The sequence below is a fragment of the Poecilia formosa genome, unplaced genomic scaffold (genome assembly GCF_000485575.1).
Source record: "Poecilia formosa unplaced genomic scaffold, Poecilia_formosa-5.1.2 Scaffold94, whole genome shotgun sequence".
NCBI classification, from domain to species: Eukaryota; Metazoa; Chordata; class Actinopteri; order Cyprinodontiformes; family Poeciliidae; genus Poecilia; species Poecilia formosa.
Window position 1 is genome coordinate 620,572 of NW_006800033.1, and position 25,064 is coordinate 645,635.

Below are 25,064 nucleotides of genomic sequence, written 5' to 3' on the forward strand. Positions count from 1 at the left end.
AAAATCATCTGGATCAAAAAGAAGGCTAAAGGGCTGTCTCGCATTTACTGGAAAATATTTTGACTTTAAATGAGCTGTTCAGGCCTGAAAACTCAAAGATGGCTAAATTTAAACTATTCTCCAAGGAACAGTGGGTTATAAATCCTCCACGTTGATGCAACAGACTCATTGCTAGTAACAAGGTTTTGATCGCAGTTGTTAATCAGGGTGAAAAATCCAGGTATTAGTTTTCAGGTACAATTACTTTTTCACAGAGGGCCAGGTTGGATAGCTTGTTCTCCCTTAATGAATGGCGTAATCATTTAGACGCTGCTGTTTGTAATATCTCAGATTAACTTGATATTAAATGTCTTTGATGATCTGAAACTTTTAAGTGTCACAAAACATGAAAACAGAAGAAGCCTGTATGAGGAACAATTATTTTTCATAGTATTGTACTTTGATTATGTTAAAACCCAAGTTGTTTTTTTTGTTTTGTTTTTTTTCAAATCCCCTTTAGCCTATAAAAAGATCATGCACCATTTCTTTTATCCAATTCTTTCATATGTTTACAAGATGGTAAATTATTCTCAGTTTTACTTCCTGGCAACTTTCTTGACTTTCTTGTTGTTAATTGCTGCAAGTGCTAAAATATTCATCAAACCTGCAGAACAGTGGCCAAAAAAAAGTCTTTGTAAAAGATATTAATTTGATGCTAGAGCATCTGCATGTGTCAGAATCTGTGGCTCTTCTCCAGTTTGTCAAGTTGCGAGTTTGGAAATATGAAACCGAGGACCGTAGCAGGTCAGAAATTTAGGATGTGAGTGAGATCATCATGTCTGAGATAGCGAGGATGCTGTTGGGGCTGAAAAACAAACGGAAAATTGTATGGTTTCAGAGTAGTCTAACAATAAAAAAAATGTTTAGTTTTATATTTATTTGCAGCATGTTTAGACAATATAAAGGGTTTTCAGGACCAGGTTTATTTTAATATCACTGAGGATTGGAGGAAAATAATAGTGACCTCTTGACATCAACAAATCTTCATAACCAGCAATCTATAATCCAAGGAAACTTTTTCGGAGGCATGTCAGGAAAAAAAAAAAAAAAAGCTTTTCTATCCTACTATCAAAAATGCAAAAATGTGGAGTTGCTAAACCCTCCTGAAACTGTTTGATTTACTCTTATGAGACTAATGATGAACTTTCAGAAAACAAACATTCCAGGTGGAATCAAAATTAACCGTCTTCCATGTTTTAAGGCCTAAAACTCACATTGAACTGCTGAGAAGGAGACATCAGAGAGGATCCAGAACTCTGGATGCATTAAAGATTGAGCAAAGAAGAAAGGTAAAAAATCCAGATCCCTCTATGCGCAATCTTTATCAAATATAGTACAATACAATACAATAAATAAAAGATTAAGTGCTGTAAATATGGTAAAACTAGTCATTTTAATAAAAAAAGCAGTTTAAAAAAAATCTAAGACTTATTTTATTTTATTTTTGGCCTCAATGGACATTGAAGGTTGGATTTTTTTCTTCTTCTATTTTGTAGTGTAAAATTATGCTTCTGCAATAAAGCCAATTCTATGTCAAGTCTTTATTACATCTTTGCGAGGGCTGAACAAAGTGCCTGGGGTAGGTTAAAAAATATCGTGGCATGATCAAACCAAGAATATAAATAAATATTTGGAATTGCAAAATAGTTTGAAATTATCACATAACCTCAGTCCAAAAAGAAAGCTTTGACTGAAAGCGTGACAGAATGTGAAGTTATGTTCCGTGGTGCCAGTGGAGGTGGAGGAGGTGGAGGAGGCGGCGTCTGGATGCCGTGACGCTGTTTGCCCAGCAGGGGGCAGAGGTGTGATGCAAGGAGTGGGAGGTGACAGCTCAGTGTCACACTGCACACACAGGGTGTCACCTCAGCAAGCTGGGAGATGGAGAAAAAAAAGAGAGAGACGGAGGGGAGGAGAGGAGAGGGAGAGAGTGGACAGAGAGACAAAAAGGTGAGAGATCGGCCTCAAGCTGTGCGTGTTTTTTTCTGCTTCTATCTTTGCGAGGACTTGAGAGTGAGAGGTTTTCTGACCTGTCTGAGAGCTCAAGCTCTGCTAAAGGTCCAAGATTCAATTTAAACTGCAAATAAAACATTCTTACAATCTTATTTTAATCCGATGATGCAACACTTGGTGAACTTAGTAGCTGTTTATCTAATATAAATAAAAGGATGTTATTTATTAAGGCCGCAGTGTGATTGTTTATATGTGGATTAGTGAGAAAGCATAATAAGGATATTTTGTCTGGCTTACGTCTGAGTAACACCATAAAAAAAAAACCCAAATGCAGTCACTTTTTTAATGCCTTGGTTGGGTCCAACCAATAACGCAATAATGTATTCTTTGAACACCTGAAAGTTTCCTTCTTGAATCTAACATGAGCTTTATTTTTGAAGAGTTAACAATCCCTGTGTCATCATTGGCTTGATTATGCTAGTAATGCAGAACCTACTGCATTTTAGCAATTAGCTAAACCTTAGAATATTGAAGATTTTATTTGGAAAAAAACATCTGTAAGCTTTATTATGAACTGGCAACTAAATCTCGTTTTCCGAACTGACATAGTCCTATTAGAAATTTGAAAACAATATTTGCAGGAAACTATTCAAAGAAATGTTTAAACTTTTATTGATCTAAGCTTAATTTTGAATTTCTGCTTGGGCACAAACAGTCACATGATGCTTACATTTTCCAGAATATTACCAATCAATCTTTTGGCTTCTATTTTCAAAATACTAAACAAGTCATAACTCTTGATCATATGTTTAGGCCTTCATCCTTTCTAATTAAATAACAATAAAAATAATAATAAGGTTAAGGGACTGTGATTTTCAGACAAATTTCGTTAATTATTGGGACGATACTTACCGATAAATCAAGCTGAATTGAATGTAGAGTACAAAAATGATCGTATGAAATGGACCCCTAAAGAAATTCTGCCCTGGGCCTCATATATGCTTGAGCCGCCTCTGATAAGAGCTAAAGTATCCGTATGTTTTGACCATCTTAACTATAAACCTTATCTAAAATGAGTGTGAGCTTTGTAATTCACTACAGCTAAGCTAGTGTTCTTTGTGTAAGTGACTCCTTTAGTGTGTGTGTGTGTGTGTGTGTGTGTGTGTGTGTGTGTGTATGTGTGTGTGTGTGCACGAAATCCTTTCCACATCCTCTTTCTTCTCTCTCTGTCTCCTCTATTTTTCTCCAGGGACTCACTTGGCATCACTCCCTACTTTTTATTCTTGCTCCACAAACTGCTGGTGTCTGAGCACAGGCTGGCCGAAGACACACACACACACACACACACATGTTTGTGTTGCCATCTTTGTGGGGACATCCATTGACTTGCATTCATTTCTACAGCCTAAACCTTACCTTTACCCTTTTCCTAACCCTATCCATCACATACCTAACCCTATCCCTAACCAAAACTCAATTCATACCTTAGCCCTAACTCTGACCCCTGACCCAAAAACAGGGTTTCCCCTTGTGGGGACCAGGCTCCGGTCCCCACAAGGAGCAATAGGTCCCCACAACGTAGTATATGTCAGGAAAATCGTCCCCACAAGGTATTACAAACAAATGCACACACACACGCACGCACACGCATATTTCCTCCTTAAAAGAAAAGGCAGTTACACTGTTGAACTTGATAAAGCACCAAAATGTTACCATCACTTTGCTGCCATCTAAAATATTAGAGAGACGAATTTGTAAGCAAATAAAAGTGTAGATAATACAGTATATGTTGAATCTAAAGAGACAGAAACACACATATAAAGCCAGTGATGCCTCCCAAGACACACACACCATCAAGGAGAGTAACTGATGATGCTGCCTAGAGGCAGCATCATCTGAACTCGATACAAATCCGTATTGAAGGGAAGTACACAGATGCACATGCCGGATGAACCCCTAAAACATAAACAAAAACAAAAATCAAGGAAGTTGGAGAACATGCACATCCCACATTTATTTGTTTATTTCTATCCCCATTCACAGCTCTTTTAGTTTCAAACCAGCCGTATACACAAACACACACACACAGAGCTTTACAGTTCTCCTGCAAAACATACATTACACTGACAGGCAGACAAGGCAGACTTCAAACGCAAGAAATAAATAAATTAAACAGAAGTATGACAGGGATTAATTAGTAAAACGAGGGGATAGAAGGAGACGCAAAACAGGAAGGAAAGATGGAGTTTGGAGCTGAAAGAGAGGAAGCAGAGAGGGAGCCGCGGTGATCTTTGGAAGGAGGCTGGAGGTGCAGGCAGCGAGACACTTCAAGTTTTACTAAAGCTGATGTGGCACGCAGCAGAAACAGCCAAAAAGAAACTTCTCAGGTGTAAACATGTGCAGGTTGCTCACTTTCGTGCAGGATGAGCGGGAGCGACATTCTTTTTTTTTTTTTTTTTACCCTTCCGAATTTCCTGCACCATCTTCTCTTCATTATTTGGGGAAGGGTGTGAGTGTGAACGCAAATATGCAAATGAAACGGTTATTATTGCATTGCTCATCAAGCAGCGCGAAGCAGACATTAATAGGCTGATGAATATGCATGTGAATTTGTTAATTAAGTTAATTATTCTGCTGAAAATGCATTCGTCTTCCAAGGACATCTTCCCCAGGATTCCAACCTGCTCTGCTCATTAGTCATGCGATATTTTACACTGGGCACCGGGACAAGAACGAGGGGAGGGAGGGGCACCGAGGGGCCACCGAGGTTAAGACGTGTGCGATATAAGGGCATTGTGGGTTTTTGAGTCCACTTAAGAACACGGATTTGAGGGCATCTGAGAGAGATACGGTGGCGCGGCGATGACGCCTAATCATTCATCCGCTCTTCAAAAGTGAAAGGTCAGCGGAAGAGACAGAGCACGGCAGTCAGCTACAGAGGGGCGTTCACGTCTCTTGTAGCCAGACGTTCGTTCCATTTCTGCTTTTTCCTCTTTTCCTCTCCAGTAATTCCCCCTCTTCGCTGCTTTTCCTCTAATTGCTTATTAAAACCCTCTTAAATGAACTTTTTGTGCCAACTTTCCAACACATTAATTAATTGTTGTAGCCAATTAAGTGTCGCTGTGCAAATGAGCTTCAGCACAAATGGTCCTGCAGGGCCCGCGCCCCCTCCCCCTCCCCCCTTCCTACACCTCTACCCTCTCTCTCACTGCTTTCCCAGCAGCCCCTCTGCCCTTAAAGAGGCAGCACCGGCATGTGCAGGCGCCGAGGGGGAGACGAGGCAGTGATGCTGCCGTGCTGATCGAGCTTTTTGAACCGAATTGATAAGAAGAAGGTGAGACCTTGGGGGGGAAAAATGACTTTGGTTTGCAGAAGTGCAGCATCATGCAGAGAGGATGGTGTGAATTTGACTGAGGTGGCGATATTGCCAAGACAAAAGGTCACAGAATAGGTTTAAAGAAGCCAGCAGTGTCGTCTTTCCGGAGTTTTTCTTTGCATTACAGTCTCTCCGGTTAGCCTCACTGCTGTTGGAAGACCCAAAGCAGAGTTTCCTCTTCATGGTCTATGCTTGGTCATTTTTGCCATCTGTGTTTAGCACCACTTGTCCTAAAGTTAAGTAGTGACAAATATAAAATAAAATGGACACCTGACTGAATTTAGTCTATCTCAGTGCTTCATGCATATCTTTATATTCTGTTTGAGTCAGATTTTTCCATGCGTTAAGATTTCTTTTTATTCCCTACTATGTTTTTTTGAACTATTACGTCACAGTATTAGCTGTGGAAGTGCTAAACAAGGTCATGAACCAAGTTTTGCGAATCAGCCATTTTTACTTCTCGCAGTGATTTTGTAGTTGAAGTTTAAGGATGTCAAAGATAAAAGTGGACAAGTCAGCAAGCAGCAAAGTATTAAGCTGCAAATAATGCTAAATTGACAACAAACTTTATTTTAGACACAAATTTGCTGTGTGTTTATATGACATCATGGCCAATGTGATCATAGCATTAGCATTGTGAATGCTAGCGCTGTGTGTGCTCACTTTTAGGGACATAACTATACTGCCTGCTTTTGAATAGTATAATTAAACAGTTTGTCATTGTTTTTGTCAGTTTTGTCTTGGGAAACACCATCCAGAGGGATTCAGTGGCTTTCTTAGTGCTAGCGTTAGCTAACTCGTTAACTCTATTGAGGCCTGGACGTCTATGTGAGGCTGGATGGTCTTCTGTTGATGACATATTTTAATCAGTTTAGAAATGAAAAGTTTATGTGTTTTTATATAGACAACAATCATTTAAAAGGAAGGATTAAAAGCATCAGCTTCAAAGTTAACTTTTAGTTTTGGCAACATTTTGGAGTGGCCCAGCCAGAGTCCTGATTGAAATCTGATGTTTTCTTTAAATGTATGTTGAGTGTGATTAAAAGCTGCATTTGTATTTGTAAACTGTTTCCTGGGTGAGTTCAAGTTTTCTTTCTGCCTCTTTTCGGTATAAACGTCCTCAAAGTCTGCTTGCAAAGGGCCAGGCCGGACATAACAAGCATGTGTAACATGAAATTTCCTAGAAAAAACTATAAAATAAAGAGAAATGGGGGGTGGGGGGGGTCGTATTATGGCGCCTATAAAACTTGCTGTTTCAGCAGTAAACCGTACATCACAGCTGGGAGGAAGTGGATCTGTTTTCGAAATATTGCATAAACAGAGACGTACTCATAAACAAAATGGCTGACATTAAATTTTATTTGATAGACAAAGAAGAGCTGATGAAGACAAGAATATTTACACGCAAGCTGTCTTAATAATTAAAACGACTTTGATTCACATTTTGTTCAACTAAAGGGGTGTAGGAATCTCAGTTCTACTTTTCTTTTATTTTAATGTGTACGTTTGCCAATATTTGGAGTTCTGGGCTGGTATTTGTCTTTTTTGTTTAATTTGGCTTTGTGTGTCTTGGATGTGGAGCTGCGGAAGTCCCTGCCTCTCCTCGACGAGTTCACAAGCTGATCAAACAGCCTCAGTCATCAAACCGGCAAATTGCTCACAAAGACAAAATGCAGAAGGCACTGCACACACTCATGTTTTCATTGCTGGGTTGTGTTCTATAGAGGTAGTTAAGAACTTTTTAATTGATACCTTTTTATATGTTCAAATTAAGTTTTAAAATGAGAAATAAAAGAATTAGACGGATTAATTAAACATTTCGGAATGTTTAACGCTTTGCTAGTTCAATTGTCATCTTCTAAAAATCCTGTTAAGCTTATCCAAGAGTTGCATTGATATGCATAACATCCTTTGTTTGGCACGGTGGTTTAAACAGAATCAAACTGCTTCATTTGTTCCTCGGAAATTAAAAAGTACAGGGAGTTCTGAGGTTGCTGCCAGATTACAATGTGGTGGTACAATTTAAGAAAATAAATACTCAACCATGTGGCATTTAAGAAACTGTCTGTAGCTTGTAGAAATCTCGAGAAAATGCTTCTATGTCTCTCTTTATAGTGAATTTTTGCTGTAAAATTGGCATTGTTCCATTCTGTTTCAATTCAGGGCTGCTCAAAGATCCTTTAAATATCACATGGCACCCAAACCAGGTGTTTAATATTGCTCACCACCAGATCTGAGAGGGACTCAGAAAATTCAATCAGTCTTTGAAATAAAAACCCAAACATTCATTAAATCAGGTTAGCACGAATAGACTCAAACAAACCCTCAGCAATTTCACCGTTTGTCTGGAAGTCTCCCAGAATCGCTGCAGCTGACTTAAGTGCCAGCATTCAAAGGCTCCATTTTGATCGCCGCAGACTGTCCCCTGCCATGGCGACGGTGAGATTCAGATTGGCACATTTCTGGGCATTCCCCATAAGGTGCTTCTTTCTGATTGATGGCGCTGCCTCGCTCGCCTCCCTCTCGTCTCTCCTCAGCCCTGATTTATTCGTCTCGTCTTTGTGACTTGGCGCTGGCATTGCCCACTACATCCTCCAGTGGAAAGTCCCCGCGGGCACATTCACTATTATTTGGAGTCCCGGCGGGCGGAGGCATCAGACAGAATGCAGCACCGTCTCATCTCATTCACACTGGGCCTGTGCTAGAGGGCAGGTGAGCCTCCCTCCGCCTCCTCTCTGAATGGGTATCCCACCCAGAGGGCTCAGCTGCTCGCCGGGCCAGAGGGGTAAGCGGCTATGTAAGCGTGCCAAGTGAGGAGCTGGTCTCTGTGTGCGTGAAGCCAATCCAGCACACACACGCGCACACACACACACGCGCACACACACACGCACACACACACAATCTGCACCATCCTTGGAAGCCTCTGCGTTTGCCCATCTAAGGTTTATGATCCTTGGCTGCCTGTCGGGATCTTCATAGAGAGATCAAACCAAGTGGGGGAATAACTGATGTATAAATATGATTGATATAGAGGGAGAACCAATCATGGAGACGTCATGTCTCCATCTGACTGGGTTGGAATATAATCCATCCGACTTTAATTGGGTTGGAGACAATATTACAAGTCTGCTCACTTTAAAAAAATGTGTAATTTAGCTGCTTGCGCATTTTTGCTGGATAAGAAATACATCAGTCAGCTAAACAGCCTTGATCTGCTGATTGGAGAAAAATCTCACTTTTATTTAAGTCTATAAATGTAACACAGAGAATGTTAAGATCTAATAAAGGTTGGGACTATTATATGATGCATAAATAAGGATATTGCTGTAACCCCTTTTCTACTGTAATCAAAACAGCCACTTCTCTCAGGAAGCCTGAAACAACGTATCAATTATTATTTTTAAATATATATAATAGAAACCATAAAAAGGTTGATGCTACAATAATAATATATGACAGTGGAAGCCTGCCATGGTCATGTCCTCAACGTAAAGTATTGAAAGAAAATCAAACAACAACAAAATGTCAATGTCTCAATAATGTCCTGTGTCTTTGAGCATCAATTGCAGATGTTTCCTGCTGTTCATAAGTCGACTTATTGTCTGCTGAGGCATGGCGTCCCACTCTTCTTGAATGGTGGCCCTTCAGGTCACAGCTGACCCCCAACCTACCCACACTCCAACACCACCACCACTTCTGGTGACGCATAGCGCTTTCCTTGATGTCTTTAACATCATTGGTTGCCATAAATTCTTCTCAGAGTGAATCAACTTTGATCAGAGAAAATCTCTGAGGCTCTTTTGTCCAGTGCAAATGCTCCCTGACCCCTGCGAGACAACACGAATACCTGGTGTGCTGGTCGGGTACAGTGCCTTTAAAAGGTATTGATGAATGTTCTAACAATTTTACTGCTTTTAAAATCCCTCCAAAACAACTCTTTAATGATATTGCATCAATATTTGGCTCCTTTACAGTGACTGACCTGATTCAACAGTTCTGGCTATCTTGTGTTTGTATTCTCAGTGAGTGGAATGGAGATCACCGGAGTGCAGTGAGTGTGTCGCAAGTGACTGGAGTATGGAAGACATAAAGACACATAAAGACACTTCAAGCAAATCAGAGAAAAGGTTATTGACAAGTATAAGTAAGGGGATGGATACAGAAAAATCTAAGGCATTAAACATACTCTGGAGTCCAGCTACATCCATCAAAAAATTATGGATTTATGCCTCTTTTTTGTGGAAGAGAGGCATAAAGAGACATGAAAACTAATAACGCTCATCTTGAGACTAATGGTCAAATGGACGAAAGTTCTTCAGTCTGATGAGACCAAAATGGAGCTTTTTGGTCATCAGATAAGACACAGTTTGATGGACACCAAACACTACACATCACCACAAAAACACAACATCCCCACTTTGAAGCATGGTGGTGGCAGTACGAGTGGACCAGTCAAAGCCCAGACTTTGATCCAAAAGAGAATTTGTAGCTGGAGTGGAAAAGGGATGTTCAAAGCTGACCCCCAAGCAACCTGACAGAGTTTGAACAGTTTTGCAAGGAAGAATGGAGTAAAGTTAACAAGTTCAGATGTGCAAGTCTGATTGAGACCAAAAGACGGTCTGTGCTGTGATTGCAGCCAAAGGTGCGTCTGTGTTAGACATTTTAGTAAAAGATTTTTTTTTACCAAGTTTTCACTTTCACATTAAAGAGTTTTTTGGTAAAATTCCTTCATCAAAAAAAGCCAAGCTTTTCCATCAGAAAACATCCTGTTGCATTTTTTCCCTTCCAGTGGTACTGAGGTGCTGTTGATCAATTGTTAGGCGTCGTCTTGATCAGATTATCTCCATCCAATCTCATTTGAGCTACGCTGCAAGGGACGAATCCCAAATCTACTTTTGTGGACTATATCACATAAAATGCCAAACTTTTACAAGTATGTGGTCTTAACAGGGGAAACGTGGAAATATAAAAACGGTGCATCAGTTTGGGACTATGTGTGCAAAACTGAAAAAGAGAGAACCATTTAAAAATGATGCTAATATCTGAGGTCAAATGAGATTTTCCAGGAATCTTTTACTGCACACCTGAGTGTCCTATATTCAGTATTTTTTGTGCATTTTTTTCTTCAGAGACAGCATGCTGACTCAAAATTAAACAACTCGTAGCACCGTAACCTGGCCAACACTGCAGTTCTCACCTTTTATGAGAAAAGCAAACAGTTGGGATTTGTGGAAATGTCTACCATCTAGTGGTCACTTCACACAGAAACGCTCAGAAATGGTATGTAGTCCATCTGGTGGAATAACCTTTAATAAGCGACCCACAGCCCCAAAAACACAATTACAATTATTTTTGTCGTTTCTTCTGTCTTTTATTTTACAGACATTACTTCTCCCTTTCTTCAAAGCAAAAAACGGAAGCAAAATGGCTGACCGTCACTTTTTAAAGCGTTTTTTTCACTTTATGTAGAAAATAATCTAATCAAAAATTAAGAAAGAAAATGAGGGGGGAGGGGGCTTGCTGCAACAGTTGTCAGAAAGGCGACGCGCTTACGGCCCAGATAAATCCATGTGCATTTATTCAACTTTACGTGAACTAGAGTAGCATGTGCAGAGCAGCGGCGTATAATGTTTTGATATAATCCGTTTATGGGTCAGAAACAGGAGAACTAGAGGCTTGTTAAAGAAATGATTGTTGCACGTCATAGGGTCACAGTTCAGGTAGGACAGTGTGTCCCAATCTGCTGAGGTTTGGGGTTTAAAACAAAAGAAATGCTCTGAAAAACGTACACAGTGGTCACTCAAAGCAGAACTGAAGCCCCACCATACCCGAGATCGCTCAGGAAAAGCTGAAACGTCAGACTGAAAACAGGAGGAGCTCGCCATTTAAAATAAACTGAAAAAAAACATTGTTCTCCGTAACAATGAAACACACTGAAAGGGGGCCACTGCAGTGGAGCTGACAATCATTAAGCCTCAGTTGCATAGCACTCAGTTTAGCAGTCCGGCCTCGTCGATGTTTGGAAAAGAGCAAAGACTTGGAGGCGGCGAGTGTTGCAACCTGAACTAATCCTTGACAGCCTGACCCCATGTCCAAACACTCCCACCAAGGCAACAGAACAGCTTGCTCCATTAGGCAAATGCGTTCATTACCTGAAAAAAAAAACCTAAATCTCCTCCTTTTAGACATTCACTTTCAAAATCTTTGATTTGACTTTCACTACCTGCTCTTGGTCCAGTGAGTCACTTTCTGTGGCTGCATTCTCCATCTGCCTTTCCTTTCCCTTCAGGCCAGGACTGCTGGAGCTGTCTCATGATACCCAACATTAAGGTCACCGGTGGATTGGGGTTCAGCGGGCGGCTCCATGGGAAAATCGCAGATCCTGGTCCTTGGGGAACTGCGCCGAAGTGGTGGGAGCGGCGGTACCCAGCGCTGCCGGGGCCTCAGCTGGGGCTGAAGGTTTAACGGGAGAGTCCGCAACCCAGGGTGGGGTGGGCTCTTCACGGCCTGCGGCATCTACAGCCGGGGAGGGGTCTTTGCTTTGCTTGGAGGTCACGACCTCCAGGTCCTGCTGGGAGATGAGCTGAAGCAAGGCAGCAGCCACAGCAGGGCTGATGTCCTGGTTGCTAGGCCGAGTTTCTGACTCGGCTTGTTGGGAGTTCACCAGGAGAGGAGCTGCTGGAGGGGACCCGGGTGGAGACGGGGGGCGCTGTTCACCGCTTGGAGGAAACTGGTCAGGCAGAACTTGTTTCCTTTTTGACACGCCACCATCTAATGGACCCAAAGAACAGAAGGAATTAAAAATAGAGGAAAACTGATCAGAAATGTTAAGCTTTTCTTTTTTTTTTTAACCCCCAGTATGTTCTACACCTCACTTACATAAAAATGTTCTGAGTAAGTCCAACTTGAAAGTTAAGCAATGCTAAAAATTCCCATGTCGACCACAAGGGGGCGCACATGACTAACTACATATAAACATTTCTTTGCTCTCCGCTCACGTGGCCATAAATGCTGTGAAACAGTAAAATTTAGGCAACTTTCCAGGTTTAAAATCGTTAATGAACCCATTTTCATGACTAATCATTTTAATCATTAGTCATTAAACATTAAAAAGTTCAATTTACTGCATGTAAAATATTGGCACTCCTCCCATATAACCAGTTGTGTGTATTGAAAGAAAAAGATGAGATCCAAGCACCAGTGTGTGATATTTATAGAACAGTGCAACCAAAACAAGACTAAGATTGTTTCCAGTATAAGTAGTGATTCAGCTTAATATTTATACTAAATACTGAGTGAAAGTTAAAAAAAAAAGTGACAAACCAAATTTAAAAGAAACACATGCAGGTGAGATCTAAAAAGATTCAAAATATTTATTTTCACTTGATAATTTATTAGATTTTCTTCATAAAAATCCTGACATTACAGACTGTTTTGTTTTCCTGCGAAGAAGCCACGACACCTCCTTGATGATGAAAATGAAGTGAAGAAGATAAAACATGTGAAAATGAAAGACAGAAACAAAGACAGTGAGAAAGAAACAAGAGGGAGATTTCATGGGAACAACACAGCGTGAAACTTTTTTTTATTTTACGCAGCTGAACATCACTCGACTAGGTTTTGGTTTTTACTGAGCACTTCAACCGTGCACTGGTTATGTCCATGTGCACAAACTTTTACCTGTTTACCTGGGTCACATGACAGCCAAATGCACAAGAAATTTTCACAAGTTTCCTTTGCTTTTTTTTTAAAAGACAGGTGCTGAAAGGAGATGAATATTTGTCAATAACAGATGGGTTGATGTATGATTGGTCTAATAGCCGGATTCATTTGGATTATTGTTCATTTCATCAGGTCATCTAAAATCTAATTTGAGAAAAGTTTATAGGTCTTGGGACAGATTTCCTCTGCTTTACACATTTTATGGATTTCCCTCCTGACTGGTTTCCTCTTTGTTCACTCTCTAAAGACTAAACCCAGACTTGCCCTTGGAATCAGTAGTAGAAGCGGACGAACCGCGTGTCAGCGCCTCCTCTGACTTAACGCCATTGCTTTCATCGCTTTGCTCCTCGGTTTGAGGTTTTATGATTTGGCCCAGAATGAGAGCCAGCAGGCTGGCCTGGTCTTCCTGGCTGAGCGGAGGTTCTCCAGATGTGGGTGAGGCCTCCTGGGGTTCCGGAGGCGGCTCGGGAGGCTGCGCTGCGGCAGGAGGCTGAGCCTGGTCCTCTGCAGCCCCCTGGTGGTCAGAGGCCTCACTGAGAGTTGATAGCAACTGGCTGACAGTGTCTGAGTCAGAGAGGTTAAGGAGCTGGGCCACTTGGGGCAGCTTGAGGTCAGTCTGTCCCTGGAGGAGATTAAGCAGCACGGCCAGCTCAGTTTGATTCAGTTGCTCTGCAGCCGCTCCAAGACCTGGAAATACAAAGTAATTTGTAAAAACATGAACTGGAAACAGTAAAAAAAAAAAAAAAAAGTCAAAAAAATACACCGATAAGAATCTGACAGCATTGTGACTAAAGGACCACTCCTGACTATGAACAAGTAAATACTCACATTTTTGTACATGTATCATGTATAACAGCACTTTCATTTACTTAACATGTCAGCGGACCAAATTACATATTAAGAAAAAAGGAAATCTAACTGTATGCAAGCTTTTAAAGTTTAAGTGGCTCGACAGCGTCTCCACAAGCACAGCTACATTACAGGTTGATGTAGAAAAGGTCAGACTTTTAGCTGCTTCCATTCACTACCACTGTGTTAAATTAATCATAGCTGATGCCTACACGTAGAAGGGCAACAATGCCAGTCAGAATTGGAGCAGAAGTTACAAAGTCCACCTGAATTTGACTTGGTTTTATTTCACTTTTTCACAGGAAAGACTTTTTTTTCCCCCAAACCGAATACTTGGAGGTGATCTGTTACCTGACAGCTCACTGTCCAGTTTGGCTGTGGAGGGCGGCTTTCCTGGGGGAGGGGGCGGAGCTCCAGGCGGGCTGCTTTGGGGTCGGCTGTTCTCTCCACTGGAGGTCCCAGCCATATCTTTACGGGGCACTTTGGGCACAGGCACATCCTCAGGCAACCCACTCTGACGTGCACGTCTTTTCTTTTTAATCCACAGCTCGTGACAGTCCTGGTGATGAGGAAGACTGGACAAAGGAAGCGCAAACAGGTCAAAAATTTGAACAGATTTAAATCTTAAACTTAAAAGTCTTTCGACACTAACTCTGGTGGCGACATCCTGCCAGGATCGACATCAGTAAGGAAGTCACTGAGAAGAGCTTGCTCCGATGTGCAGCGACGTGAAGGGTCGAGGGTCAACATGCGGTCCAGCAGGTCCAGAGCAGGAGTAGGCAAACTGCAGAAAGGAACAGAAATATTTACCAAAGCTAACAGGAAACAACAGATTTGACATGAGCGCTTGGCAGGCGACATACAAGGCAAACTCCTCTCGTAGCCGCCGTCTGTACTGCTTCTTGGGTTTCATGGTGTTGAAGAGTGGAAGTTTGATGACATCAGGCCACGCCGCAGGGCAAGGACTTCCACACAGACGGCTGCAGGAAACGGAAGGGAGCTTTTAATCATGTGGTATGATTGAAGAAAACCGCAGTTTGAGATAGAAACAATCTATGAAACTCTCCAACATCACAGAGGAAAATCATAGACAATTCTTTTCATTCTTTATTTTCACTTCCTCTATAAAAGGCATGTAACTCTCAGGTAATCTAACGTTTTTTTTTGGAAGGTTGTTTTCCAAGAATGACAGCAAATAACCAACAAAGCAAAAGACACTATTGTACAGTAAACTGTTTTGTTAACTTTGAGTAAAGCTTTGCTGGACTTTGCTTTTATACCTTGGTTCAAGTCGTTCATAACTTTTCTGAGCACAAACACTTTGCACTAGCAACCTAGTTCTTAATCCAAAGTGAGGAACCTAAAGAAGTTCAAACTCACAAAACGAAACCCATCTGGATATGTCCAGATGTGTCCACATCTGTCGTTTGTGTCCAGATGTGTTTCTAAGCTACAGATGGACGTAGCTGCCACGTATCTATGGAAATACAGCCAGTCCCATGAGTTGCACATACAAGGCATTTTGTATTTGTCCTGAACCGATCATTCTCCTATTTTCTGTCCTAAGCTCCCCTCTAGGATTAGAAACGGTCATAAAAGTTCAAAATGAATTATCAAAACAAGTCATAATTTTCATCAAAAGTTATGTTTTTGTTTTCTGTAGATTGGTTCATCAGTAACTTTTTTTCTCTATTTTTTTTCCATATTGTTTCTGTAAATATTCATTAAAACTACAAGGAATCACTTATTTTTAGAGAGACGTTCTTAAGGACTCAATGGAAAAAAACCTAATTTGTATTTATTTTGACGAGCTATGACACTGACGTAAGTTGTAATGCTGATCCGATTTATTTGTGAGGCTAGTGGAGTTCTGGTTTTTAAAGCGGCCGACAGTGGCTAAAACACGTTGGGGCTGTAGAAGTTTCTGTACCTGATGAGTTCCAGTTGTAGAAGTTCTTGGTTTGCCTGAAATATTGGTTTTTTAGTGAAGAGCTCCCCAAGAATACACCTAAACAAAGAAAACAAACACACAAACGAAGTTAGTACGCTCAATAAAAATATATTGTACATGAAGCGCAGCAGCCCCGCTTTATGCAACTTTCTGTGTAAATAGGGAAATAATTGGCTTTCATTTATTAAATGCCCAAAATGTACAAACAAAAGACATTTTTATTCTTAGAATGACATAAATTTTCAAGAGTACTTTAGAAAAATATATGTATTCTAATCACTCATTTGCTGATATAGCTGCCCATTCTTTGAACGTGATAATACATAATTGGTTCAGAAAAATAAGACATGAGATTTTTAACATTATTTGAGAAAAAAAAAAGAAAATACATTTTGCTTTACAAATATAAACATAGACTTGACCTGTTCTGTGGAGTTCATAAGTAGCTAGAATTGGCCCTAATCCCAAGGAAGCATTAAAAATACTATTTGTCATGTTTACACTTACTAAATAACTTTTGTAGAAATTTTAAACAGCTTTAAAGAATCTTGGATGACAAGATTAACAGGTACTGCCCAGACTTTTTGCCACAGGGGCCAAAATTATCGAGTTAAAAGTAGCTGATGGCCATAGAAAGTTTGATTATTGTTTTTTAATTAAAACTGCAAAATGTATTTTCATTTTAACATGTTCAATAGCAAACTAAAAAAAAAATATTTGAAAAAAAACAAAAACAAAAAAAAAGTAAAGTAGTTTACTGTATGGAAGGGGATGTGTAAATGTGTAAATCATTATAGATCAGAAACACAAACAGAGTTCCAGTATTACTACAACACATAATTATAAGTAGCAGGAAAACCTTCAGTACTTATTAACCGTATAAATTCATGCTGAGCTTAAAATTCGTCTGGCTCCCCAAAGAAACAGAAACGATACGGAAACAATTAATCTTGCAAATTGTTGATGTTGTTGCTTACATTGCAGAAGAAATGCTTTGAAAACATCTGGTAGTTAATTAGAACTATTCTATAAAAATACAAACACTTATAAATCGCAACATTTATTTTGGTACGGTTTATGCAAATGAAACTGGACAACCTGTTTTTGGAAAACAAACCATTCGGCTTTTGTAAAAGTTGTTTCACGGTAAGAGAATTATGTCTAAAGGCTTGTTGTTGTTTTTTTAAATAACAAAAACAAAGAAAGGAAAATGCTGGATTCTGACTGACTGAACAGGCGTTCCATTACGACAGTTTTAGACTCACCCGCAGCTCCAAACATCAATGGCTGGGGAATACCTCTCCTCCCCAAGCAGCAGTTCAGGGGGACGGTACCATAGTGTGATTACTTTATTAGTGTAAGGTCGACTGCAGGGGAAGGAGGACAAAGAACACTGATGTTGTGAGGCATTCACACGCAACTTGCGCCCCCGTGTGTCCAAACAGAAATGGTTCAGATGCAAGTAAAAAGATTGTGGCTCCATCTACTGGAGAATTACTCGCTTGGAAAAAAAACAACACAATTTTAAAAATTCATTCATGCAAACCCCAAAAATTTGATATGGACTACAACAGGGGTCTCCAAATTCAGTCCTTAAGAGTTGCTCTCCTGCACCAACAAACCTAAGTTACAACATCAACATGTGATTCAGTTCTGCAGCAGTCTGGTAATGAACCAGTCGGTTGATACAGGTACCCCTAGAATAAGGAGGCCTCTAAAAGTTGGAGGATAACCACTCTTAAGGACTTGAGTTGAATGTAAACGGACTGTGTGTTTATCTATTATGTTTTATTGTTTTTTTTAATAAACGCACGCTCACCTTTCCTCAGAGTTGTAAAGTCGAGCCAAACCAAAGTCTGCCAGTTTGATCTGACCTCTGCAAACAGAGAAATATCAACATCTGGCATGAGTAACAAAGCAAACAAGCTTTATCTCCATTAACCAACTTCCTTATTAAAACCATATTTACTTTGTTTCATTCATGGAACAATACAAAGAGTAGACAACGTGTTGGGGGGAGAGAAAAGTTTGGTCATTAGTCCGATGGGTTGTAGAAATATACAAAAAACAAAAACAACAACAAAAGACAGAACTGTAATCACAAACAATCACAATCCAAATAAATGTTGATTGGAGTGAGTTTGTTTTCTGACCTGTTGTTGAGCAGTATGTTGGAGCATTTGATGTCCCTGTGCAGGAAGTTGTTCTTATGGCAGTAGTCCAGGCCCTCCATGAGCTGACGCATGAAGCTGCGGATGTGTTCGTGGGAGAACTGGACCAGGCCTGACTCCAGGAGGCCCATCAGGTCGTGGTCCATGTACTCGAATACTAAATAAAATGCACCTGAGAGCAAATGGAAAAGATTACAGCTTAGAGAGAAGTATAAGCTCAGAAAATCTCAGCTGAGGCTGGTAGGAACATCTGAGCAGAAGGAGCTGGGGTGTTGCTGGGGAAGCGGGCGTCTGGGTTTCCCTGCCAGACATGTTATTCTGGTGGCCCATTCTCAGACAAGCAGAGCACAACACACACTACTATTAAATGTCAGAGAAACAGTGTAAAATACTGTTTGACAGTTTGTGAGTGAATAAGAATTGAAGTAATGAAGTTCACAAACAGCTGCCCAATCCTTCATGTAATAAGCTGTTAAACACACGTGAACTCTTTTTCTCAGTTGGAGTGCTGCCATATGGAGCGTTTAAATGGGAGCAGCTCTACAGACTTGTATGGTAAAGGCGTATCTTGAAAGAAGCAAGAGTAACGATGTTTGTTTTTCTATCCAGCGCTCGATAAGTAAAGCTTTCCAAAGCCTCGAGCTACCCAAACAAACAGAAAAATACAAAGACTAAAAGGAAATCCACACCAAGTTTTCTGTGCTCTTAGACAGTAAACATTTTGCTTAAAGACCATCCACTTTGTCACGTCATAGATTAAAAACAGAAATGTTTTTTTTTTCCCCCATTCACAGCAAAAAAACAAACAAAAAAAAAAAACATGTCTGACTATCTTTGTAGCCATCGTACCTTTGTCCTTTTTGAAGTCAAGTGCATCCTGCTTGTCGGTAACGATTTCCTTCATGTTGACAACGCTGCGATGTTTGAGCTGCCTCAAGATCTTTATCTCTCTGATGGCGGTGATGGGGAATCCCTCCTTTTCATTGTCCAACCGCACTTTCTTCAAAGCAACAAGTTCCCCTGTAAAGATAAGTGACGCACACAGGATTTACAGTAGAACGCATTTAGTTCATATTATCTTGGAATAGTCGCAAATGCTTAGCGAGCCTGTCCATTACCTGTGTCTTTGTCCTTCGCCTTGTACACTTGGCCATATGTGCCTTCGCCTATGATCCCAATTATGTCAAATTTGTCCACACAGCGTTTCCCCCAGTCACTCAGGTTATGTTTTCTCTCACCATAACGTGGGGAACAAATCCTGGAAATCAAAGAGAAACAGAAAAACAAAGATATGTGGGATTATGTGGGAGTAATGATGCAACAACAGGTAATGGGGGGGATTGACAACAGATTCTGACTTTGGTCTCTTTTTGAGGGGTTGCTGGGGGCCAGGAGGCGGCTGGCGGACAGGCGACTGAGGCGGCGATGAGTCGATTCCAGGCAAAGTGGGCGGCAGAGGGAGATCGATGAGAGACGGCCGGCTGCTGGACGTCTTTTCCTTTCTTGACGGACGCTGGGGAGGCGTGGATTTCTTTGGGCTGACAGAGCAAAGCAAACTAATTCAGAGATTAACCTTAATTTCTCTTATGTTCCAATAAATAAAATGATCCACCAAATTAACGATCCAAGAGCACAACTCTCTTTTATGTGACCACGGTGGTTTACTTTAACAGAGGAATGGCTGAAACGACAAAATGGTAATATAACCTTGCGGGAACAAAAATAGCTTTTGCTTTCAGTTTAGGGAAGAGAAAAAATACTTGTTCAGGTTTAGAAAGTAAAAGCAGTGAAAAAAATCTGTAAAACAAAAATCTGTATCCACGTATCTTGACGTTTTGCTTCCTAGCAGTCAATTTTTTATGTTATAATTTAAAGTGGTCTATATAAGTGGTCTATATTGGAAACGTGTGAGACGACTCACCTGTCCTGAGTGTTTCCCAGCAGCATCGGGGGCAGAGGGAGGGGTGGCAGAGTGGATGTCTTGTGGAGTGGTGTCTGGCGGACAGGACTGCGTGCAGGAACAAACCCTGGCGATTTACCCTGGGACATGTGATGAGTGGCGGGCTGATTAACCGCTTCTGGCTGAGGGGGCGGCGGTGGCGGGGGTGGCACCTGTGTGGCAGGTGAGGGGGGAACAGGAGGGCAAGGCTCAGGAGGAGGAGCAGAGGAATTGGTGGGAGAGGATGGTAAAGGTGCTGTAACTTGATCTTCGCTCCTGGGAGTATCAGAGGTTATTTGTGCTGTTGCTTGAGCCTGGGTTTCCACCTTTGCTACAGGGTCTCTTTCTACCTGTGGCGGCTCAGTTTTAGCGGGCCGTGAAGATGTGGAACTGGGGAGTTTTGGGGTGGATGGAAGAGGGGAAGCGGTGCCGCTGGCGTTGGCGCGAGCGGCCGCCTCGGCGGCCAGGCGCTCTTTCTTTCTGCGGGTGAGCTCTGCACCCAGGCTGGAGTTGAGGGGCAAGCGGGATGCAGGGGGGGAGCGGCTAGCTGGACGACTAATGTGGGAGCTGCCGCCTCCTAAAGCTGAAGACGGATGCCTCTTGTTGCGTGAACGAGACGAGGAGCGGCGAGAGGAGTACTGCAGCGGGGAACGACTTCTGGAACGACCCGAGCGTCTGAAATAAGAAACAAACTTTAAGCCACCCTAAAAGATCTTCGAAACACAATTGAAAAGTTATTAAATACAGATGTTCACTGAAATAACCTTAAAAATGTCATCACTATGTAATATAGACAATCATTCAATTTATTAATCTAAAATGTACAAAATGTTTCCATGCATTTCAGCTTTTTTTTAATAGACTTGATTTTTATTGTCCTATTCAGAAAATGAGGCCTGTCACGATAAATTTAGCTGGACATTAAATTGTCCAAGTAATTATTACAAAAAACAACAATAATGACATTTTGAGACCATTTTCAAGTAATCTATTGATAAAGGCATAATACTGCAAGTTTGCCCTTTCAAAGATCAATAAACTTTTATTTTTGTAAACACTTAGCACTAGAACTGGAAGATATTAATATCCAAAAAACATGACAGCCAAAAACAATAAATAAAACCCACTTACATCTCAAACTATAAATAAAATGGACGCAAACCAAATTGGCCCTCAAAATGGAAATTGAGCTAATTTTAATTTATCTTGGGGTTAACTGATCGACTGCAACAGACTAACAACATGCAGTTCTATCACCAAAATAACATTAACCAGAAATTATCTGCTTTGGAATTTAGTGGTAATTTATGTTATGTTATCATAGAAATCTATTATTTCTATTCTTAGTTTACTTGCAAGATTAAAATAATAATAAAAAAGGAAATAAGTAAAAGATTTTTTTAGTGTAAAGATGGTTGAGCTTAAAGTTTTTACTCTTATTCCAATTATTCAGGTTTGTCAGGGTGAAACTGTTAACAGTTCAACCTGACTTCAAACCAATAAAGCAGGTTTAATATATTCCATAAGACATTCCTGATTACTTCTCAACTCTCCTCTTGAAATGTTATATAGTTTGCTACACTTAATTATTCAGATGTAGCCAGGTAAACACCTATAAAGTTTAAAGGTTTGCACAAAAACAAAAAAAAAATTAGCTCCGATTTCCTTAATTATGGTGATCAGCTGATTTTATACACCAATCTCATTCACCCCTGCAAAGGTCTAAAAATTAACCCCTGTACTCTTTTACTCTGTGAGAGGTTTGACTGACAGACCCACCCACCAAGTCATGTCTACACATTTTCAGTTAACAATAAGTCACCCCACTAAATATAATAGCTTTCCTGCTATATTCAGCAACATTTCAGACAAAAAAATGTTTAAAAAATCAGTATCGCCCAAAACTGGAATCGGCAGTTCATGGTTTTTAAAGATCGGTAATCGGCGATCGGCTGAAAAACCACAATTGGTGCACCCCTAGTTTCAAGGTTTCCTAGATGTACTCACCGAGATGCTGGGCTTAAGCTGGAGGACCTGCGGGTGGCATAGGGGCTGATGGAGCGCCTCCTGGAATAAGGGCTGCTGTCCCTCTCACAGCTGGAGGACCTGTGCCTGTTGACATAAGGGCTGTCCGACCTTTGCCTGCTGCGGCGGGACAAATCCCTGTAGGGGCTGGGGCTCTTCTGGGCTAACCTCCGCCTTGAGTACCCGTCATCCCCCTGTTGTCCATAGTTGGAGCCCAGTGGACTCTCACTGCCTCTTCTGGGACTGGGTGGTACAGCAGAGCTGGCGCCCTTTCTGCGAGGGCTTCCCCTGCCTGACAGCTTCACCTTAGGGCTCGACTTGTGACTCTTGGAGGACTTGCGGTGAGTCCTGTCTGTCCGGCTCCTATGGGAGGAGCTTCGGTTTCCATCTCCTCGGCCTTCTCTCCGTTGTTGCTTTTCTTTATGAGACTTCCCTGAGCGACCGCTCTCCTTACTGCGAGATGAAGATGTGGAGGATGTGGTGCTACCTACACTGGCTGCAGTCTGTACAGAGAGCGTTGACTCCCCACGCTTGGTGTCACCTTCTGGTTGGAGCTGGCGCTTGGACGAGGAGCCTGATGAAGCCGCTTTCTCCTTGACTTTCCCAAAATTACCTTTTTCACGATCTTTGCTGCTCTTTTTCTTGTACCCATGCTCCCCGTTTCCAGAGTCTCTGACTTTATTAGGGTCCTTAGGCTTTTTCCGAGTGTGTCTTTGACCCTTGCTCTCTCGCTCAGGTTCTATGACGATATCGTCCCCATCGTGTTCGGGAGAAGGCGAGGGATCCAGTCGGTCCACGACCCCCCTCTCAGAAGGCCTGTTGGACGGGGGATCCGAGAAAGTGTCCGAGTCGGAGCTGATGTCGTCGTACTCCACCAGAGGCTTCACCGTGTTGACACCAGGAGGCGCCGTATTACCGGGGGCAAAAACTCCGGGTCGCGGTACCGCCACGGATTCTCGGTTAGGTTTGTTTGATTTATGCCGTTTTCGTTTCGAAGATATCATGGAAGATTTTAACAGCGCCTTACTGTCTTTGCTCGTCATGTTTCCCTCAGAGGTGTGAGCTGGGCCTTGGGTCTGGTGTGGCACGCCGCCGCTCGAAACAGTCTTCCTCTTGGTCCCATGGTGTCGGTCCGACCCTGGCATACCTCACGCCGGCTTCCGTGTTCCGAGAGATTCATCCACAAGAAAACAACGGCTACTTCAAATGTCAAAACAAAGAGTTGCAAAGCAGAAACAGAACAAACACAAGCACAAAATAAACACTCTAGGCCGCTCACGTACAGTCCTCCTCAGCGCCAATTCATTCCATTAGCTCACCGGAGAAGTTTTCCAAAACAAGAACAAAAAAATCCAAGTTGGTTTTCCTATGCAGCAAAGTTAGCACTCCGAGACAGTCACTGAATGAGGAAGGTCCAAACCAAACATAGGAGCATTGTGGTGTCGCCTCCGTCTCAACGTAGCTAGCACAGCTAGCTAATGATCGACAGCTAGCGAGCAGACTCCTAAAAAAGAAAAAAGTCCCTTTGTGAAAGGTGTCCTTGTCCGGTGCCAAGTTAAGAAAACGTATTATTATTCCACAGAATAACGGTCTTAGCTTTCAGAAACAAGCAGACGCCTTGAGTAAAAGACGCTCGTTTCTCCAACAAAATGAAAACTTGACCCGGTTGGTGCTGTTTACATGTTCCCTTTAATGTAAGTTTTATCCCCTATAGATTCAATATTGATTAGAAATTATAGTATTTTCGTGTGTAGTAGATGTTCCTGTTTATTATTAATGGCTCTGGAAATCAACCAGGCCTATATTTAGGGCGATGCTGGTGGATTTTGTATCATCCACAGCCCTATCTGAAGAAGACTACAATCGCCATTGTGGCTCCTGTGACTAGCAACTTCTGCGCACCAGCGAATTAACCGGAAGAGGGGGTGCAGTCAATCTCGAAGGTATTCCAGTAACAGCCTATCGCAAGAAAGAGCCCGCCTACTGCTCTCGCGATGGCGCGACGGGAATGAGAAAGGTGGCAAGTTGCTCAACAACTGTTTTTACCCTGTCAGTTAATATACAATGATCACGTTTTGATTCCTAAAAACAAAGCAGTCCTCATATTGTACTTTTCTTGTGGGTTTAATTTGACACCTACTAACATCATCATATTTCAGAGTTTCTTCATACAATAAAAATGTTATTGTTTTTAGAACACTTTTTTTACAAACCTGTTTCAAAGAAATCTTAACAATACTGAAGAAATGTAAGTAACACATATAAATAATAAAAGAACCAAACGCTTTTTAGTCGTCAAATTCAATGAAGGTGAATATTATTTAAAAGTAATTTATTCTAGTAACTTGATTCACAAACTGAAACACGTTAGACTGATTAATTATGCACAGATTGATGTTTTAAATTCTTCATTTCTGATTAAAGTATTGGTTTTCAGCCTCTAGCTGAAAGCATGATGCCAGGGATTAAAATATTAGCTATATATGTGACTGTATTTGTGTGTGGGTTTTAGATATTTTTGCATTTGCAAACTACAACCTGGCCTTTTATGTTTGTTTTCCAATAAAGCCTTCTTTCTCCCTGAAAGACCTTTCAGCTCATCTACAGAACACATTTCACTTTGGATAATAACACTGTTTTACCAGATTCACAAGGTTTTCGGCTTTTGTTTTGGGATTAATCTATGTTTTTTGAACAAAAATGCATTAATCTTTGGAACACAGAACCCGCCTCCTTCCTTCCTGAGCAGTATATGTTTATATGTACATATAATTGTGTGAACAAATGAATACAGCACTTTCAAGCATCTGGAAATTGTTCCCAAGGATGAATCTTGTGCAGCTCCACAATTGTCTTCCTGATGTCTTGGCTGATTTCTTTTGATTTTTCCTGTTGTGCCACACCAAAAAGCAGTGTGCTTCAGGTGTGGCCTAAAATACATACACATATATGACTCCAATTAACTCAAATGTGTCAATTTACCTGTCAGGAGTTTATGGAAGGAAAGCCAAAAGCTTGACTTGCATGTAAACTTCTGAATTC

General features: G+C 41.2%; 1 protein-coding gene and 1 long non-coding RNA gene across 4 annotated transcripts; one reads left to right on the top strand and one right to left on the bottom strand.

Moving 5' to 3' along the window:
* Positions 1 to 1,480: 1,480 nt before the first annotated feature.
* Positions 1,481 to 24,132, bottom strand: LOC103142168 (cyclin-dependent kinase 12-like). Of its 3 annotated transcripts, XR_001662852.1 has the most exons (15): positions 22,005 to 24,132; positions 19,980 to 20,672; positions 19,417 to 19,596; positions 19,177 to 19,316; positions 18,908 to 19,078; positions 18,041 to 18,230; positions 17,707 to 17,763; positions 17,153 to 17,254; positions 15,867 to 15,944; positions 14,800 to 14,916; positions 14,589 to 14,720; positions 14,288 to 14,511; positions 13,352 to 13,774; positions 11,589 to 12,136; positions 1,481 to 1,910 (listed from the first exon to the last, which is right to left on the bottom strand). XR_001662852.1 is itself a non-coding variant. In XM_007558077.2 (14 exons), exons 1-14 carry the CDS (start codon positions 23,165 to 23,167, stop codon positions 11,715 to 11,717), a joined length of 4,062 nt encoding a protein of 1,353 aa, XP_007558139.1. In that variant the 5' UTR covers positions 23,168 to 24,132; the 3' UTR covers positions 10,644 to 11,714. The 3 variants fall into 3 exon arrangements, 2 of the variants coding, with proteins under 2 accessions (XP_007558139.1, XP_016529860.1); XM_007558077.2 differs by lacking the exon at positions 1,481 to 1,910 and having other exon boundaries at positions 10,644 to 12,136; positions 13,382 to 13,774; XM_016674374.1 differs by lacking the exon at positions 1,481 to 1,910 and having other exon boundaries at positions 10,644 to 12,136.
* LOC103142170 (uncharacterized) lies at positions 3,616 to 10,700 on the top strand. Its single transcript, XR_476661.2, has 2 exons — positions 3,616 to 5,323; positions 9,389 to 10,700. It is a non-coding gene; the product is annotated as an uncharacterized LOC103142170 (long non-coding RNA).
* Positions 24,133 to 25,064: the final 932 nt, after the last annotated feature.